Source organism: Prinia subflava, chromosome 5, assembly GCF_021018805.1.
Source record: "Prinia subflava isolate CZ2003 ecotype Zambia chromosome 5, Cam_Psub_1.2, whole genome shotgun sequence".
NCBI lineage: Eukaryota > Metazoa > Chordata > Aves > Passeriformes > Cisticolidae > Prinia > Prinia subflava.
The window spans coordinates 22,588,307-22,607,237 of NC_086251.1; the positions used below are offsets into that span (position 1 = coordinate 22,588,307).

Consider the following 18,931-nt stretch of genomic DNA (forward strand, 5'->3'; position numbering starts at 1 on the left):
TCTCTTGTCTCTCTTGTGACCTGCTGTACAGCTTGGCTACGATCCATATGATGGAGCAATGTAGCCAAGCTGTGGGCTGACTGAGCCTTGCATCACTGCCCTGACCCAGATTGCATCTGCAGTCATCTGGAACTGACTACATGCCTGAGCTGATAAAAGAGGCTGTGGAAATATGGATCTCTGGGGCCTTGGCAAGGTATCCTCTTCTGTGCATGCATGCTGATGTGTGAGCACACTCAAAATGCCTGTCTGCTCCATCAGCGCAGCCGACTGGGTGCTCCTTTGGGATTTGCTGCAGTTTACGGCAAATGGGAACAGACCTGCAAAGCTCATGAGAGTACTGGGATTAACCCTGGAAAGAGGAATATGCCTGTTGCTCAGGAATGTGTGATGCCCATAAACAAGAGATGCAAACCCCCTCGTTTGACCTTTGTGTAATTCTTTCCCTTCCAGTGAGTCCCTTTCCCTGCCTGTGACTCATCTTCTTCTAAATGTAGACTATAAGCCTCTCAGAGGACTGCCTTTCTCTCCAAGCAGGATAGCATAAAAAATAGCAACACTTTTGAATAACCAGTATGACTTTTTAAATACAAAAATCTAGAGGATTGCCTTGCTGTGTCTATGCTTCTCTGTCAAGAGGTTTATCAGTCCCCCTGCGAGAACAGCAGGGCAGGTTCTGTCCTGACCTGCAACAAGAAGGTTGTCCAGACAAGAGGTCTCAGGAGCAGCATAACTGCAGTGCAGTGAGCAGATGTTATAATAAAAGATAGACTCTGACAGAGACCGGCAAATCTTTTGTAGCACCCACGTACTTCCTTCCCTATTTCCGACCCATTTGTAACTGGCAGCATCCCCTTGGTAACTGCAGTGCAGCTTACATGAATGTCCAGTAGGAAGTTGCCTGCTCTCTTGAGCAGGTTGCCCAATGCTCATCTCCTTTCCTCCAGCCTCTACATGCACAGTCCAGCTGCCCAGCCCACTGCTGTCCTCAACACTTGGTGATTCTGGTGACCACTGTTACCTTCCATCCTTTGCTTCAGCTCTTATATTGTCTTTGACTTGTACTAGCTCTCTTTTCTATTCTCTTTCCAGATGTTTGTGCCATATTCACCTGTCCTCTGGAAGACAAAAGAGTGAGGATCAGCAGTGTGTCATTTATTCTGCAAAAACTGAACAGATGAAAACTGCCTTGACAGCCAATAGAAGAAAATAATGTGATATGGCCACAGCAGGCACATGTTTTATCCAAGAATTGCACAATGATCCCAACAAGGAGTGGCACTCAACCTCCCTCTGATTACCTCTGTTCTTTTCTTTTGCTGTAACAATATAATTTCTTTCCAACACACAAGTGTTTATGCAAAAATGCCAAGATTCTCTATGCAGATTAAAATAGGTTTACAAATTAAGGAAAGGCTGGTATGGAATAAGAGGAAAATTATGCCAGCATTTTGCACTTTGTAATCAAAGTCCTGTCTTTGGAGGCTGTTATGTCAACTACACACTTGTGTGAATACACTCAAAATACCTCACAATAGGTGAGGCCTATGAGGATTTTCCTTGTGTAATGACTGCAGGAGCTAGCCCTAGAATATCACACTATTCTAAAAGTGGTGTCCAGTAAGCAATAGGTGGGCTCTCTTGGGAAAAATGCAGGAAGAAAGCTTGGTGAGAGCTGGATCCTCTGCAGTATAACCTCTCATGAGTGACTGACAAAAGAAAAAAAAAAAAAGAAAAAGAGAAAAGTGAACTTATTCACCATGGGAGTGGAAGGATGGATGCTTCCTGTTGTGGAATGGGACAAAATCCTGTGACATGTTCCCTCCTATTAGGTCTGATACCACTGCTTGTGATAAAGATTAATTTCTGAAAATCAACTGTAAAGCTATAGGGCAGCCAATAAGACAGTGACTTGACTAATTTTGCATTGTAAAGTGTATGATAGCTTCATGCCTTTAATTGACATCAGTGCAGACAGTGTATTGTTGAATCCAATGAAATTTGAATCCCACAATGAATTTGTTTTCCACAAGTAGATTATGAACAGAAGCCTTTGATTTCTATTAATTATGTATTTTTGAGTGAAAAGCTGTTTTGTGTCTATATATATTTAACAATAGGAAATGTAGCAAACATTTATTTTTATTAAACTAATAAAAGGGATGAACGTATCACAGCAAATTTTCATTTAATTTCTTTGGTCTTGTTTCCCTTAGCAAAGACAAAAGGTCATAAAGTGCAACCTCAGGTATCTCAGGATGCACCATTCTTTGCATCAGGTACTTGGTGCCATGCAAGTGCATCTTGTTTCTGGATGAGAGCTCGGAAGTGGCACTAGTGCCTGTGACTGCATTCACGTGGCACCATGGTCAGGTTGTGGCCTCCAGGTGCAACGCGCAGGGTGCTGCTTACCTGTTACAATTGAGGTGGCACCTGACATGAGCTCTTTCCAAACCCTGAAGCAGGCAAAGATGAGGAAAGAGAAATTGTAGAGCACTTGAAAATCCATTGGGTTTACAGTGGGCAGTCTGCAGGAGGGGATCTGCAAAGTGAAGCCAGGCCTGAGGTGAGCCAGGGTTTGGCAGATTGGGCTCCTCCAAGGCAGCTCCTTGGGAGGCTGCCTCTGCCATCCATACCATGTGTGACGCAAAGGAGAGGATGAGGGGAACGTGGCTGCAGCCTGGCAGCTGGTACAGCTGGGAGATCTTCAGCAGGAGTGCCTGGATTTGGGGATGACCTATTTCCCAGTCCACGAGAGAAAGGAAAGGCAACATTAAGGCAACACTACCCCCTGTGCTACTTGTTAATAACTCAGATGGATGCTGATCTCCAAAAAAAACCTGATCTAGAGGTTTCTTACTGCTTGAACTAAGGTCATCATCAAATAAGCGGTATAAAAGGCTCTAGAAAAATTGTTGGCACTGAAAGTTGCAAGAGGCTCCCTCTAAAAACAGCACTCCCCTATACCTCAACTGGTCTCCTCTGACCTTTTAATTGCCCCACACCTTACACCAGATTGCCACTGACTTTCCACGTTCCTCAGCCTCTCCTGCCGTTTCAGCCTGTTGAGGCAATATCCCTCAACCATGAGCGATTGCAGGGCTTCAGCTCCCACAGCCTACACCCCTGCACCCTCCGCCCCAGGCTCCCTCCCGGGAGGGAGGGAAAACCCCGGGCCCCTAAGTGAGGTACGGGTGGCACGGCCCTAGCAGTGGCTGGGGGTGGGACAGAAGGCAGGGGAGCTTTGTGCCCTTCACCGCGATGGGGCACGACGGGGTGGGTGTCATTTCAGAGCTGTCTCCTACATTCCTCCCGAGTCCAGGCGTTCCTAGCCCATCGCGTGTGGGGCTCTGGGAGAAAGGTCGTGCCAAACGGGCAGGTGAAGGGCGACGGGATAGGCTAAGTCCAGGCATGGCACAACAAGCGGGCAGCTCAGGGGAAATATTTCAGGAAGCCTCCATTGACCCTGGGTCTTGTCGGGGAAGACAGATGGAGGCCGGTCAGACGGGACAGCGCTGCCAGCCCGCGGTGCGTGGGGTGCAGTGGCAGCTGGGCTGTGGTGCCCAGCCCCGCTGTCCCCGGGATGGCCTTTCCCCGGTGTGGGTTCCCTGTGCCCAGGGGTCCCTGCGGGTCCGTGCCGTGGCGATCGCGGCGCGGCTCCGTGGGCGAGCGCAGTGCGGGGCTGGGGGAGGGGAACCCAGGGACATATTCGAGTGCGAGGCGGAGCCTGAGCATTTTATGAATGGGCTCATATGACGTCAGTGGGGCGGGAGCATAGGGCCCGTGTTCCACCAGTCCTGCGCGGTTCCCGGGCAGCGGGGCCAATCGAAGCGCGGCGGCCGGCTGACGGCCATGCTCGCCGGCCAATGGCGGCAAGGGAGCGCTGCCGACCACGTGGGGCGCAGGCCGCAAGTAGTACGGGGGCGTGTGGCCGCTCGCTGCCTGCCCCCCCCCTTCCCGGCGCGGCGGGCCGGGCGGCCCCAGGGCGGGCGGGCCCGGCCGCGTTGCCGGGTTACCCCGTGGCTGAGAGGCCCCTCCGCCAATCGCGGCGGGGCGGGGGCGGGCGCCGTGACGGCTGCGGGGCGGCGGTGGCCGGGAGGGCTCAGTCCGGCCGCGGCAGCCTCCGCAGCATGGTGGCTCCCGCCGCGCTCCCGGCCGCCGGCCTCTTCTACTGGGTGGGCGCGCTGGGCGCTCTCTACGCGGCGGCGCTGGCCTCGTACCGCCTGCTGACCGGGCTCCGCGTGTGGGTGCTGGGTAGCGGCGCGGCCGCCGTGGGGCCGGCCCTGGGCGCCTGGGCAGGTGAGTGCGCGTCCCGGCCGCCCCCGCCGCCGCTCCTTCTCCCGTGCCCCCCGGGCCGGGGCAGGAACCTCGCGGGGGAGCGGCCTCGGCCTGGCGGGGAGGGGGGCGCGGGCGGCGGGGAACGGCCCTCGGGGGGACCGGGGCACTCTGGCGGAGTGCCCGTGGGGCGACGGCCGGGTCTGGGGCGGGCCGGTCGGGGGGCAGCGGCGGAGGGGCCGGCGGGTTCCACTCCTCTGCCGGGTGGGACCCCACCGCGCCGGGAGTCGCTCTCAGGCTCTCCACGAAACGTGCAGGGCGAGAGCGCGCCGGTCGGGTCGGTCCTGAGAGAAGCGCCCATCGTTGGCACTTGTGGGCGGGCGGGCGGGCACGGCGTGTTTAACTTGGTGCCTCCGGAGCGGCCGGGCGCGCAGCGCGGCTCCGGGGCGCTCCGCAGCTCCCGGCGCGGCCGGTCGGTGCGCGCCGCCCCCTCCGCGCCGGCCTCGCACCTCATCGCTGACGTCAGGCCCGCCCCGTCCCCGCCGCCCCCGGAGGAGCGGCCGCTCCCGGCGCAGCGGGAGCCGCGGACAGCGCGGCCCCTGCCCGGCACCGCCAGCGGCGGCAGCCGCGGGAGCCTCGGGAGGAGAGCCGCGCTGGAGAGCGAGGGAAGAGCCCTGCCGAGAGCGGCGGGCGAACAGCGGAGCGCGTCGAAACTTGTGGCGACCCCGCCTGCTCCGGCAGCTCGGCCCCTCCTGGGTCCCGGGCCGCGCTCAGGACGGGCTGAAGCACCAGGGGCTCGCCCTGTGGAGGGGTGACAGTAGCGGTGGCCGGGAGGGGGTGGCGGCAGCGTTTAGCTGGCATCCCCGAAATACAGGAGCGCTGTGGAAGTACAGCAGAGGCTGTCACCAGGGTATTTTCAATGCTACGCTGCTCTAACTTTTCTGAGTACTTCGATTCCTGGTCACAGGAGCCACGGTGGGGAAAGACAGTTTCTTCCATCTGAGTTTGCCGCTGCCACCGTGGCCTTTAAGTAGTGATGAGGTGGTGGAAATGGCATCTCTGCTGGTGTAACAGGGGAATTTTCAAATCCATCCTTGGAAAAGTCATTGGAAAGGGCAAATCTTGTGCGTGATTGGGAAATTATAAGGTGGAGCACAGAAATAATTGTAGCATGTAAGAGGTGTGAGTTTAAGATGAGGTGACAGTTTGAAAGGCTGTGAAAGGAACTTCCATCCCTCAAGGGAACTAGGAGGGCATCAAGCGCTCAGCGCTGCAGCTGCTTCCAGGGGTCAGACCTGTAGGCAGAGCAGCCTGCAACAAGCTGGTTGATTGCTGGGCTTGTGGCTGTGCTCCCCCATGACCTCTGCTGCAGCCAACATGGAACTTGTATGTGACATATGGCTGGGTAGCTGGGTGTCTGCTTGTGTGAGACACCAGTAACCCAGCACGGCTACTGGCAGCATGAATAATGCCACAGCACGTCATGAGTCCTGTGTGCACAGGCCTGAAGTGCAGCAGCCATGCCTTGGATAAGTTACAGCTTTACATACAAATAATTATGGCCCAGGTCTTCCTTTCAGCTGGAGAAATGTTATGCCTGTTAAAGAGATGGCTGCCACAGGACACCCAAAACTTCATTGACTTTCTGATATTAGTTTTGAATATATTGCTGCATTGTCAGTTGCCTGCTGACTTGTGGTGCATCACAGAAGTCTCAGTGGCTACTTGAGTTTGTTTTGCATGGTTTCAAATGTGGAAGTTTCCAGTGCTTGAGCCAAATGCCAGCTTATCAGCTGGAACCACAAACTATAAACAGCAGATCTTCCTGCAGTCAGCCTCAAACATCCAGAGAACTGCAGTGCAAGTGTCTTCTGTCTCTGTTTTGTACAAGTGCAGGCAGCAGCGGGCCACTGCTTGTGGCCAATGGCTGCTCACAGAAATTGTTCTTTCTCTGCCAAGATTGTGATCTTCAAGGCAGGGAGGAAGAGGAGCACTGGCAGCACAGCTAAATTCCATGTTTATTGCTCTGCTTTAAAGTGAGACCATTGCTCCAGTGTCAAGGAGAATGGAGAAATAGGGTGATGATGCTTGCTGTCACTGTAGGAAGTTGCCATCATGAGTTAGCTGTAGTTTGACCTCTGTGTGCAGCTGATGCAGGTGAGATGCTGCTTTATTGGGACAGCTGCTGTAGTCTCCAGCTGAAATGAGGAGAGGTTGTCTTAGTCTGAATAAGTGCTGGGGTGGTTTGCCCTGAGGTACATTGTGGCTGGGCAGGCTCTCTGTTTTCTTTTATGCAAAGGAGGATGGAGGCATAGCTGCAGATATGTTGAGTCACCTTGAGAATTAGCAAATTACTAAATCATACTGTAGGAAGAAGCACATTTCCTTTTTTTCTGATATTTTAAAAACCAATGGTTTTGATGCTAATTGGCTGCTGTAGTTACTGTGTCAATGTATTCTTTCTAGTGCACAACTAGAGAGCAACTTTATAAAAATGCTAAAACACAAGTCCTTTTGGAAGGACTTCTTACAGTCCTTTAACTCTTCTGCATGTCCAAAATCGGGTTGCAAATCCTTTCCTTGCTTTCTCAGAGGTTTTTTTGGATTGTTTCTGTCTATACTCAGTCTATTTTACTGGTATTTAGAAGGAGGGGATGTGAGGAGGGGGAACAACTATGTGAGCTGGTAATACACTCTGGAAAAATCAGGTTTATACTACTTGAAATAGCACCTCTTTTGACAAAAAGTTAGTTTTTCTACAGTTACAATTATGTGTGAAGGTCTGTATGCAGCTTCTTTGGTTTTCTCTCCATATACCTTATGTCTAGCTTGGCTTTTGTCTACTGTACAATGAAATACAGTATGGAAGTTGGATGGATGTTGGTAGAAGAAGATAAGGATAACAGCTCTTGTGATTGAAAAACAATGTAGCTAAATAAACCACAGATTCAACAGGACCAGAGTGCCAAGGAGTCATTCTGAATTCACCAAAAATACAGCAAAGATGTGGCTGTTCCCCTGCCTTCCTCTAGGCAGACAGATCTGTTGGTAGTGCTGATTGTTGTGATCCATAGTGGTATTTCCTTAGGTTGGATAAGAGTCCTGTTCTTCTCCCGTTGATGGTAGTGGCAGGCAGCCACCTTGCTTCTCTGCCATTGAAAATTGGGTGTATTCTGGAGTACAGAGTGTCTGGAGCAGGGAACTGTCTGCTGCTGTTATAGCTCCCATTTGGAGAGTTGCCGTGTCTCCTATTTTAGGAAGCCACCTCTTTTTCAGGAAAACACAAAATCATTTTTCTACTCCTCCCCTTCAGTAACTTGGTGAAATGAATTCAAAATCCTCTGGTAATTTAGACTAGGAGGGACCTCAGGAGGCTTGTAGTCCAACCTCCTGTTTGGAGCAGGGTCAGCTGTATAATCAGACCAATTCAGTATATGCAGATAATCAACTTTGTGTATTCAAAACACACTGTCAGTGCAAGTTGGATTGACCTGGTGCTCCAAAGCATCTGACATCTTGGTTGTGTCAGTACATGGCTGTGTGGATACTTAATTTTTTGGTTTTTTTTTCCTGTCTCAACATTGCAAATATTTTGATGATAAATGTTGGGTTTCCTCCTCCCAGTTTTCTGTAGCTAAAGCAATGTGTCAACTGGAAACAAAGTTTATTCTGATTGTGTGATTGGCGATATGACACTTGAAGAAAAGTCCTGCTTTCTTTCAAGCTTCACAGTGACTTAGAAAAGCATCCACTTCTTCCCCCAGTGCCTTTGATAGAGTAATGGTTGAATAATCATACATTTAGTGGATACAAGATGTCTGATTGTGGTGATGCTTTCTCATGTGTTGAATACAGCTGTACAGTCATATTTGGGCCAACAAACGTTTGTGAAGATGAGTTTGCCTTAATTAAGCTTCTTGGAGTTTATTCACTAACATGCAAAATTAACTAAATGTGGGCAATTTGCTCTAGGTTTCTTAAAAAAGAATTTGTGTGAAGTCGTTAATCAGGATGGTGCTCTCAACTGCCTCTAACTTTGTGCAATTTGATTTTAGACAAAATCCCCTTACTCAGTCTTAAACCATTCTTTTCCTGTGTAAATATTTAACAAAAACTTACTTGAGCAGCAGTAAAGCTGTGACCCTCTCTGTCTTCTTGTCAGCTTCTTTTACTTAACAAGGGCTATGCCTAGTCCAGCATCTAAACATAGCAACTTGTGCGCCAGGGCCACTGAGAGAGACATGAAAAATGTATGTAACTGGTACATGAGTAGTGGAGTAGACACTTCTTTGTGTCTGTACAGTCAGGTCTCTTAAAAACTAAGAATACGGGGACAGTTCCCAAAATCTGGTTGACTAGTATGCAACAAGCTCAATAAATCAGACCTTATTGATAATATTATTAAATTAATAACATGTCATGCTTATGTCATGAGAAGGAAGTCTGAGAGGAAGACTAGCTGGATTTTGTGCTTGTAATTGGTTTGAGTTAGATTCCATCTGAAAGGTAACGCTTTCTGTGCTCCTTAGAAATGGTGTCTTATGAAACAGCCAGTTGATTCTTATAAAGTTCTTGGGGTATCCTTAATGAAATAAGTCAGATGGTAAAATATTTTAGTTACAATTTAAGAACTCCATAGAGAAGACGTTCACTTCACTGCTGATCAGGTGCTAACTTGTCTATGACTTTGAGCAGCTTTCACAATCAGTGTCGTTTTTCAAACTCCTCAGCATCAAGTGAAATATTTGTTACCTTAAAGCTTCTCAGTTTTCTGCAAGCAAGTTTCACAAACTTGCACAAACAAGTGCAGTCTTGCTTTGCGTTGTTTCACGATGTGCAGTGATAAATAGTTGACAGGCCATGTCACAAGTGAGTGTTGCACAGCCACCCTGGAGCAATGTGTGATGAGGGTGTAATTAGTAGGGAGATGGAGGGGAAGGCAGTTTCAGCCTCTGAGCGTTGCTTCCCTACAGGATGTGAGAGGAGAGGCTCTGCCCAGCTCCCCATTTTCCCTGTGCACGAGTGCTTGGCTGGTGTGTGCAGGGCTTTGGGGGGAGCTTTTGGTTATCTCTTGTTCTTTAGCTGAATCACTTATTCAGGGATTTATCATCTTCAGCACTTCAGATCCATGGTGAAGGTTTTCTGGCCTTGTCCTCAATTCTAGACACTACCGTTGTATGAAATAAAGCATGGCACTTGTTAACCTGAAAAGTAATGTTAAGAATGTGTGAGAATATGTGTAAACTAACTGATGATTGTGACAGCTGAAGTGAAATGTGCAGACTGAACTCAGAGCATGTTTTATTTTGTATGGCTATTGCAAACTGCTTCTGAAGAATTACTGCACTGAAGAGTGGCTCAGAGAACAGCCTGATGCAAGTGTCCTAATCCTGTCTGTACTTCCCAGGAGTACTGTGCTCCAGTGTGTATGGCTTTTTCTTTTCCTATTTGCCATGTAATGTTTCCAAGTATCCATCCTAAATGTTCTCTAGTAAAAATTTAGCTGTCTGCCTTCAGTCATCAGTCCTACTCATAGCTTGTAATTTAGAAGACTTCTGTCAGTGTATCCCTTCAGCCTGTGCTTTGTTGGACTAAGCAAATGATGCTCTTCCAGAGCAGTCCAGGAGAAGTGGGATCTCTTACTCTGTTTCTCTAGACTTGGCAGCTCGTGTGGTGTTTGAGGGGGCTGTAACTCCTTCAGAGACCTTGCAGGTCTTGGTGAGTCAGGGAGGTTCTCTAGTATTTTTCACATAGGCTACTGCTATTATTAACATACCCTAAAGTCAGTCCTGCTTCCTAGACAGTATAAAGTAATGCACCACACTCTGCTGTTTTCTACAAATTTTCTCTCTTTCTGGTGCTTGCTTACTTCTTTCAGGTGTTTTCATTTGCACATGATGTTACTGACTGTTTAAAACCTCTACTTAATAGGGTTGCTCAAGACTTACTGCATTAGATACTCATTTGTGCACTCTCTGGTCAGAAGAGTAGAGGGAGAGCAACTATTCAGAGCCCAGGTGTCTGGAGTCTCAGTTGTGCTGTGTCCTTGCTGATGGACGTGAGCCCTTCCCTTGTGGCTCATGCCAGCACACTAAATGTGTGTGTGGGTAGCACCAGCCTCAGCATAGCCAAGCTCGTGATCTACAGCTCTGCAGTTCGATTCAGGATATGGACTGACCTTGCCATGTTCATCTGCAGGAGCAGGGAGATGGATATGGAGGAGGGCTAAGTGCTGTAGTATGGTTTCTCCACCTGCAAAAAGAAAAAAACATTCTCAAAAACCAGCGAATGGTGAGTGGAGGATAGATGTTTGCATTAAGGTGAAAAGAATACCCATCTCTGATAAACAGCCTGAGAGGGAAATGTTTGACGATTTACTAGGCTGGAGATTAATAGCTGTGTTATTTTAAGCCAGCTCATTCATTCTCCCAGTCTTTTGTGTGTTTTAAGGTAGGAATACTTGTAATGGAAACTGGTTACTTAAAACTAGAGAATTTATACAAGGATGTAATCTAGAGTAATATCTCGCTCCAGTTTCTTTGGTTTGCTCTTTTGGCCAGTGTGCTTCCCTCACTTTGGGAAGATCACATGTGAGGTGCCCTGTGAAGCAAGGAAAGGCATTGCGTAGAAGTGGTGAGCACACAAATGTCTTCAGCAAGGAAGTGCCAGCTGGAATTGTGCTGGGTGTTAGTGCCAGTTGGGTAAATGCACTCCTGTGTAAGGAACAAGTAAGCTGGCAGGAGGCCCAGTGGGTCTGAGGGCAGAGCTGAGGCTGTCCTGTGGGAAAACTGTGGTAGTTCTCCACCTGGGAATTGTTTTTGGTAGGTGGGTGGAACACGTTGTTCTTGGTCTTCTGAATATATTAATTGCTCATCCATAGGGTGAGGATGACCATCTCTGCTATGGATGGGATAAGTAAGGAAGTATCTTTCCTGATTATCCTAACAGAAATGCCAAATGTGATTCTTTAGGCTCCTATATGAACACAAATGTGGGATAAACACTGTAACTAGTACGTGAAGCACCCCTGTGTTGGGCTTGCATAGTTTCATCACTTGCCTAAGTCGCTGCTTCTAGCTTCAGATGACTTCTGATGCTCACTTACTTCCCGATAAGTTTTAGGGAAAAAACCTAACAACTTACCGATAAGTTTCAGAAAACCTGGGTTCTTAGAGGAAAGCGAAAGATTTTTTCAGATTGAGTACATTAAGATCTGAAAATGCTAGAATTAGGGCAATTCAAGTTCCTTCCCCTGTAGTACATTTAATTGCACAAAAGAATTCTACCTTAAATCTGCTATTTTTTTACTCCTGACTTAAGCTTAAAATAATATATTGTTTTTCAGATCTGTGCAAGTTCCCAGATTCCTGGAATTAAAGTCTAGAGCAGTGCACCATCACCCACTGAGTGAGTCATTAGCAGTGCTGAAATCCTGTTCCACAAAATAAGTGTCTCCAGCTAACATGGGAAGAGAGCTATATGTAAAATTTCCTACTGAGCTTCTAATTCACTCCATTGCCTTTAGCAGCAGATGGTGACACCTAAAAGCCTGGGGTTTGGTTGTAGGTTTTGAAAGAAACCTCTTGTTTAGCAGATCTTAAAAACTGGAGTTGAGATGTCCAGAAGCTGAGCTTCAGGGAAAATGGTGCCTGTCCTATTGTTTCTTCTACTTCTTTTCCCATTTTTGTTACCCTCCCTGCTTCTTTCTCTCCTGAGGGTTCTCTTGTGTTTCTCTCATGATTCAGTTGTGGGAGACAGCTGGGTGGCTCAGGTTCAGGCATGGTCTGTGTATGTGCAGAACTTTCTGTCTGGTTGGCAGTGCAGATTTGGTTTTGGTTGCATGTTTGGTTTTTTTCTGTTTTTTACACCGCCCCTTTATTTTGTCCTCTTAAGCAACTGTGACCCACTTGTTCTGGAAGGGTGTATTCCATCAGTCATGTCTCCACTTCTTGAGGGGCTCTGTACTTACTAGAAAAAGACGAGCAGACTTGAGGAGCTCAGCTCTAGAGCTGTTAATCGCAACAATTTTTCCAAAGGCTTTTTGTGTATGTTAGAAGGTTGCCACAGAAGCAGAAAGAAAAGCTGTAGCGAGAGAAGGGGAATGGGAGGTGATAAGCTCAATGGGACAAGGGCATTTGTTGCTGATGGGAGGAAACTGTTGTGCAGAGACTAAAGAGTCTGGTCTCCTTCCAAGGTATCCAGCCCCTGCTTTTAGATGCAGAGGTTTGTGGATGTGTGTGAGGACACACAGAGATACGGAAAGCAGAAGGCAGAGAACTATTTCTATTTTTGCAGCTGCTGCTACTCAACCAACACTTGTTTATGCTTGCATGCTGCTCTTCCCTGCACTCTACATCACCACTGGATCCTTGTTCCAACAAGTCCTATTTTCACTTTCCTTGTCTGTGACTGGCTGATCTGTTTCTCCAAAACTCTTGTATTGTTCTGAAGTGTCTGGAAGCCTGTTTCCCATAGGCTTCTGCCCCTTTGCTCCCTTCCTCATGATCCTTATCCTGCCAGCAAAGGTGCCTAATCTATAAACTTGTTATTCTCTATTATTTTGCATAACTTTTTTTTCCTTGAAAGAAATGTATGTGCCCAGTATTCCTGCTGCCTCAGTCTCATCTGCCAAAGAGCTCTCCATCCCCAGAGTAAGGATTCAGCATGGCTTACGAGTCAGATCTCTAACAAGGGGGAGAATCAGCAAGGATAGGGCAGTAAAGGATCACTGCACTGCTGGAAGAAGCTGCTACCCTGTCTGTAGTTGAACAAGGGATTAGAGTAAGGATGTCTTGCAGTTTGTTCCTGCCCTCAGTTGTCCTGTGTGTCCAACCCAGTGTTTGTATGGCATGGCAGAAAGGGATATGATAGGTACTCCTGTCAACTTCCAGGTGTGCTTAAAGGCAAATTACCTGTCCTGATACAAACTCTTTACCTCAGTCTTTTTGTCCTGGTAGACCCAGATCTATGGCAAAGCTTTTGGGGCTCCACAACTTCGTGTTTGTTCCTGGATTTTGATCTAGAACACTCCATGTGGTGGACTGGTTCTTCACCTTGGGTGTTGACTCTAACCTGCAGAGCCTTGTTCGTGTTCCTTTGCATTGGAATCAGTTTGCTGATACTCACATGGTGTCTGCTCATAAACGAGATGCCTTTGGTCACAAGAGTGAATGTGTGTTTTTATGTCATGGCTTTCTGATGCAGAGGTTTGGTGTGGAGAGAGAAAGTGGATGGAGAGCTCTTGCGTTTTTCCTTCTTATGCTGGCACTGAGGTAGGTCTGTTTGTGTGGTGACCCGGTTAAGGATTGTGCCCTGCAGAAAATTAGTCCCTTGGGCTATTTATGCTCCATGGACTGTTTTGGTCATATGAATTTCAGTGCTGGTGCAACAGAAGGGAAACCTGGAAGTGTTGTGCAAATGTATGTTGAACATACAGCTGAGCCCAGTGGTCAGCTTGAGTTGCTCTGAGACCAGGCCACTGTCAAAAGACTTGCAGCTGCTCTGGTTGCTGGCTGGGAGCTCTTGCTGTTTCCCTCGCATTTCCTCACTGGATGTGAGGTGTTGGTGAGTCTGCTTGTGTGGCTGACCTCCAACTCTGCAAGGAAGACCAGCTGCAGTCAGCTGGGTCAGCTTCCTGAGCTGCCTGAAAAGCAGTTGGCGATCAGATTCTGAGGAAGCAGGTAGGCATGGGTGGTTGGGGGATGTCCTGCAGCTAAGCTGGCTGAAACTGAGCCTAAAACTGCAGGAGGAGCTTGATGTCGGTTCTGTTGCTTGGTCCCTTGATGGGCTGTTCCAAAGTCTTGTTTTGCTTGGTGGTTTGTGGGTCACATAGGTGGCACGTACCTCTTGTGTGTTTCAGAGGATTGTTTATGAGTTGCAGAGTATGATTTTGGAAGTCCCTGCTAACAGGTTTTAACTAGCTCCTTTTCAAAGACTAGGATAATGATGTTGTATTGGTTTGATAGCTAGGGTTACTAATTTTAAGAAATAAACCTCTTTGTCATTCTTTTTACAATAGTTTATAGTATTGTTCTTCCCGTGACCTTGTCCTTGGGGACAGACAGGTTGTGCTTGGCTGTGTTGCAAACTCTTACTCTGGTAACCAAATTCTTGATGTTTTACAGTGTTTGAAAATGGTGGGATGGGAATCTGTTCACCTAAAAGTCTTTGTAAGCCAAGGAATTTTAGTTAAATGAAAGAGGTGGATTTTCAATCTGCCAGCTACGCAGAATTTTGGTAGCATCTCATCCCAGCTGGATTTGTCACTTTTTGCTGTTGCTGGTTGTGGTTAAATCAAAGTGTAGAATTTCTGATGTAAAACATTGCTGGGGCAACATATGAAAATAATCCATTTGTTCAGAAAAATGTGTGATGTTCCAACATAGGGTAGCTTGTTTCAGTCACCGTTAGTAAGCTTTGGATTGAAACTGGGTTTCTTGTGCACTAACCTAGAATTAGTCCCCTCAAACTGACTTTGAGCACAAATTCTTTACTAAGTGATGAAGCAGATTTTAGTAACAAGGTTTTTGTTTTTTGTTTTTTTTTGTGGTTTGTGTGTTTTTTTTTGTTTTGTTTTGTTTTTTTTTTTTTTTTTTACAAATGCATATTGTTTTAAAGTATCTGTTACTGTAGAAGTTGGTTTATATTTTCATTTTAAAGCTTTACTGTGGGGGGAGTTAGTGCTATGGGATGCATGTAAGTGAGGGATGCTGATTAAAACCTCTAATGCCTAGTGTGGTACTATATGCACGTATCTGTGGATTTTCTGTGGTCTGAAGTTTGCTGTTATTCCTAAATCTTGGGGCAGTGATCCTGTTCTTAAAAAACTTCTTTTTCCCTGTCCCCTTCTCTTCCTTAAGGTGTCCTAGTTCCTGAGATGCAAGCTACCTTCTCCAGCCACAATGGCCACTTTCAGCCGGAATGATGCACATGAAGTCACTGCTGTGACAGTCTGCATGTGCAACGGGCTGCTCGGCCTCTGACCAGGCTGTGCTGTGCCCCAGCTGGCCTGTGTTTGTCCTTGCATGTGTGTCCTGGTGCTTGTGGGACAGCAGTGTTTTGGTGAGGTGGTACTGGCTGGCTGAGTGTGGTAAGAAAGGTTTACAGGACCTGAAGGAGTGCAGCAGAAATGTTGGAATGGGTCCCGTTGGCAGGGGGGCAGCTTTGTTCAGTTTTGAGGGTTTTTTTGAGAGAGAGGCTCGAAGATCAGTCTATGCAGATTTGGTAAGAACAACCTCCATTGCTCTTTCTGGTGTCTGACTTCTAAAGGGGGTTTTCTCTTTGACCAGAGAGAGAAGTTCAATTGTTGGCCCCTATTCCCACTCAGAGTGGAGTTGGGGAAGTACTAGTGAAAGCCTTTTCTGCTGTGGAACCTATAAAGTTGTCTAAATCAGAGTCCTTGAGAAGTTGGGATAGGAGGGCTGCAAGAATGAGATGTCAAAAAAGGAAAGTGGCAAGTAGAAGAGAGATGGGGCAGGAGGTACCTGAAGTCAAATGGAACCAGAAGGGTACAACCTATTGAGTGTGCTGCTTTCCAGAGCATCCTGGCAATTGGTGGAGGCTGTTCTTCCTGTATGGCATTGCATCTGTGGATAGGGGATACTGCTGAAAATTCCTCCGAATTTTTTTCTGAGCCATGGCTGCTGGTTTGCTTGCTTGGGACAAGCTGAAGAGTCCTGTCACCACTTGCATGAGTGGACTCTTAAATGAAAAGGGCATTGGGGAGATTGCAGTGAAGACCTTGGAAGGAGGTTGTGGTGTGGACCTTGACAGCAGAGTGCTGCATTTTTGGCTTAACTCTCCATAGAAGTCTCCACTTTGTCAGAGACAAGGTGAATAGTGCTGTGCTTGTGCCGGTGTTCCCTGCTGGAGCCGGGGCTGAGTGGGGCCTGAAATGCGTGCGTGGTGTGGGCTGGCCGCAGGCTCTTCCCTCTGCCGGGCGTGTGTGCGCTGCTGCCGTGTGTTTGGGACAGGAGCACTGGGCTGCTGCCCCGGGCTGAGGGCGGGCTCTGCTGCTGTGGATCCCGGTGTGTGAAGGCTGGCTGCGGAGACCGCGGGGCAGGCGGCAGCGAGGGGTGCGGGGATTGCTCTCGGCTGGGCCTCAGCTCAGCCTGGCGCGGGCTGGGCGCGCTGGTGGCCCCGCGCTGGTCCTGTTGGCAGCCGGGCAGTGCCGGCTGCCGGCCGCCAGCGGGGCTCCAGCGCCCGAGATCGCGCGTGCTTAGTGCCAGGGGCTGATCGCATCCTGCGCCGCGCCGCAGGCGGGCTGGATCGGTGGCCGGGAATAGGACGTGCTGCTGGCACGCCGGGCCTCACGCGTGGGCGCGGAGCCGCGGCTGCAGGGCGCCGGCGCCCCCGAGCCGTCCGTCCGTCCGTCTGTCCGCCCCCGCCCGCCCGCCGCGGCGCGGCAGCGCCCCCTGCCGGCCCGCGCGGCGCGCCGGAGGCGCGGGCGCTCGGGGCCGCCCTCCCGGCGGGACCGGCCCCGCTCCCCGCGGCCTCCGGTGGGCGGCGGGGGAAGCCCGCCCCGCTCCCAGGGGAGCCGCTGCCCGCGGGAAGGGCCGGCCCCGCCAAGGGTTAATGCCGCCTCACCTCAGCCGCCCCGGCCGCGGCGGGAGGGGGCGGAGGAGGAGGAGCGGTGCCGTCACTGCGGCGGCTCCCGCGCCGTTACCTAACGGGTGACATAACGCGCTCCCTCCGCTCCGCTTGAGAAGCGCCCGGGGCCAGCACGGGGGCCGGCTCGCAGACCCTGCGGGGCGGTGGTGGGGCCAGCCAGTGTGAACCCTGCCGGGAGCGCACGGCTTCCTCCGCCCGCATTGCCGCTCCTCCCGGGCCGCCCTGGCTTCCCGCCCCGAGGGGCAGCGGGCTGTCCCGTCCGAGAGCCCGGCGGCGACGGGTAGCGCTCCCTGTGTCCTCCCCCCGAAGTTTCCCGGGCGGGCAGGGGACCGGCGGGGCCGCCGTTCACCGGCGCCCCGTGGGAGCCGCCATGCCGGGGCGGGGATGCGCGGCCGCCTCGCGTGACAGCGACACTGCCGGGGACACTGGCCTGGCCACGTGCGGCGGGGGGGCCGGGCAGCCTGTGCCAGCGCATGCAGCGCCCGCAGGCGCTTCCTCTGCTCCCTGCTCTGCCAGCGAGAAGAAAGTGCACCCAATCAATCGTGTCCGAGACAGTTAAGGAGGCTTGATGGGAGCCTCGTTTCCATGGGAAAATCTGGGGAGTTTTCCACCGAGGGAAATACTGCAAGTTTTCATGGGCTTGGAGCGAAATATAGAAGGCATCGGTGGGCGTTTCTTTATTTAGAAACGGGAAAGCAAAGGCAGTGTTGCCCGAGTTCTTCCTTAAATCTTTAAAGGCAAACACCTATTGCAAAACAGTGCCGATACAAATAAAACAGTCAAGGATTTCTAGAGCGCTTTAACGTAAGAGTCTCCCTAATGCTTTATGGTAATTTATCGAGGGCATTTCTCATGAGACAACTGTTGCCTTCTAAGTTGATTAACTTGGGCGTGTTAACATTATTCATCTCCTCTCCCCCCCGCCGATGGATAGAAATACTTAATTAAAGCGAATGTAATTAAGAGCGTGGGATGGAAGGGACCTCTGTGGAGCAATAATTACCAGATATGCTCATTTTAGCTAAAACTATATATATATATTAGGGTCAAAAAATACGGAGCGGTGTTGAGATTTTCTCGGTTTCCTGCACCGCCCGGTCGCCTCGCAGCGCTGCGCGACCCCTTTTTTATGAATGGTGGGGCTGTGCTCGATTGAGGAGCCGGGTGCGCCGCCGCCGCCGCGCCGGCTGCGGGCAGAGGGCGCTGCCGGGAGCGCCCGGTGCGGGCGGGGGCGCGTCCTGCCCGGCCGGCTGCGGCTCGGGCTGCGCTCGGCGGCCGCGGGCACCAAAGAGACGGGCTCGGGCCGCTTCCAGTTGAGACAAAACTGCCCTTCTGTGTCCCCTTCCAGCGCAAAGGCTAGAATGCAAAACGTGGGCTCGAGAAACAGCATACTGCGGAGTACCTCACGCTTGTTCTAGGCAGGGTGTCTTTGGAAGATAAGTTTATTGGCTTTTCAACAACTTTAATTTCTGGGGCTTGTTGTTATTTGTATGACCCATCTATTTGAGTAGATTGTTTCTCATCGTACTCAGGTAACTTTCAAAGATAGTAGAAATTTAAATTCTTCTAGTGCTACTTCTCTGCATTTTTAAGGCTTACCTTTATAGGATCTCGACAGCTGAACAAAGGCTTGTCAGCTATGGCATCTTTTATCTGTGCTTGTCTTTGCATCTTTTTAACAAAACAGTATCTACTAAATATGATCCTGAAGCCATCTTTGCCTTTAACGAGCCATGAGAAACTAATTCCAGTATATCTGAGAGGGTTCCACTTTCTAACAGAAATAAAGGTGTTATTCAGAGCTAGGGTTTATAAAAGATTTAGAGCCATTTCTAGCGTAGCATAAACATGCTTACAAGCTTCTTGTGGAGCTTGGTGTATGTGCAGCTATGCTTGAACCTGTGCAAGGGGACACCCTGAGGGGTGTTTTCCTCTCTCCCCAATAGAGCTACTCTAGCTGTTGGTTCCAGTAAGATTGTACACATTCTTCACTCCAAAGTTACAAAGGAGAAGGAAGGAAGGGTTGTGTTTGATGATAGTTTGTGTC

At 49.6% G+C, this 18,931-nt stretch overlaps 1 protein-coding gene across 1 annotated transcript in view; it reads left to right on the forward strand.

Moving 5' to 3' along the window:
* Positions 1-3,851: 3,851 nt before the first annotated feature.
* The window catches only part of HSD17B12 (hydroxysteroid 17-beta dehydrogenase 12), an 82,834-nt gene continuing 67,754 nt past the window's right edge, over positions 3,852-18,931 (forward strand). The window contains exon 1 of the mRNA XM_063398344.1: positions 3,852-4,299. Coding sequence (XP_063254414.1) covers positions 3,867-4,299 — 433 coding nt within the window. The 5' untranslated portion in view covers positions 3,852-3,866. The remainder of the gene's footprint in view (positions 4,300-18,931) is intronic.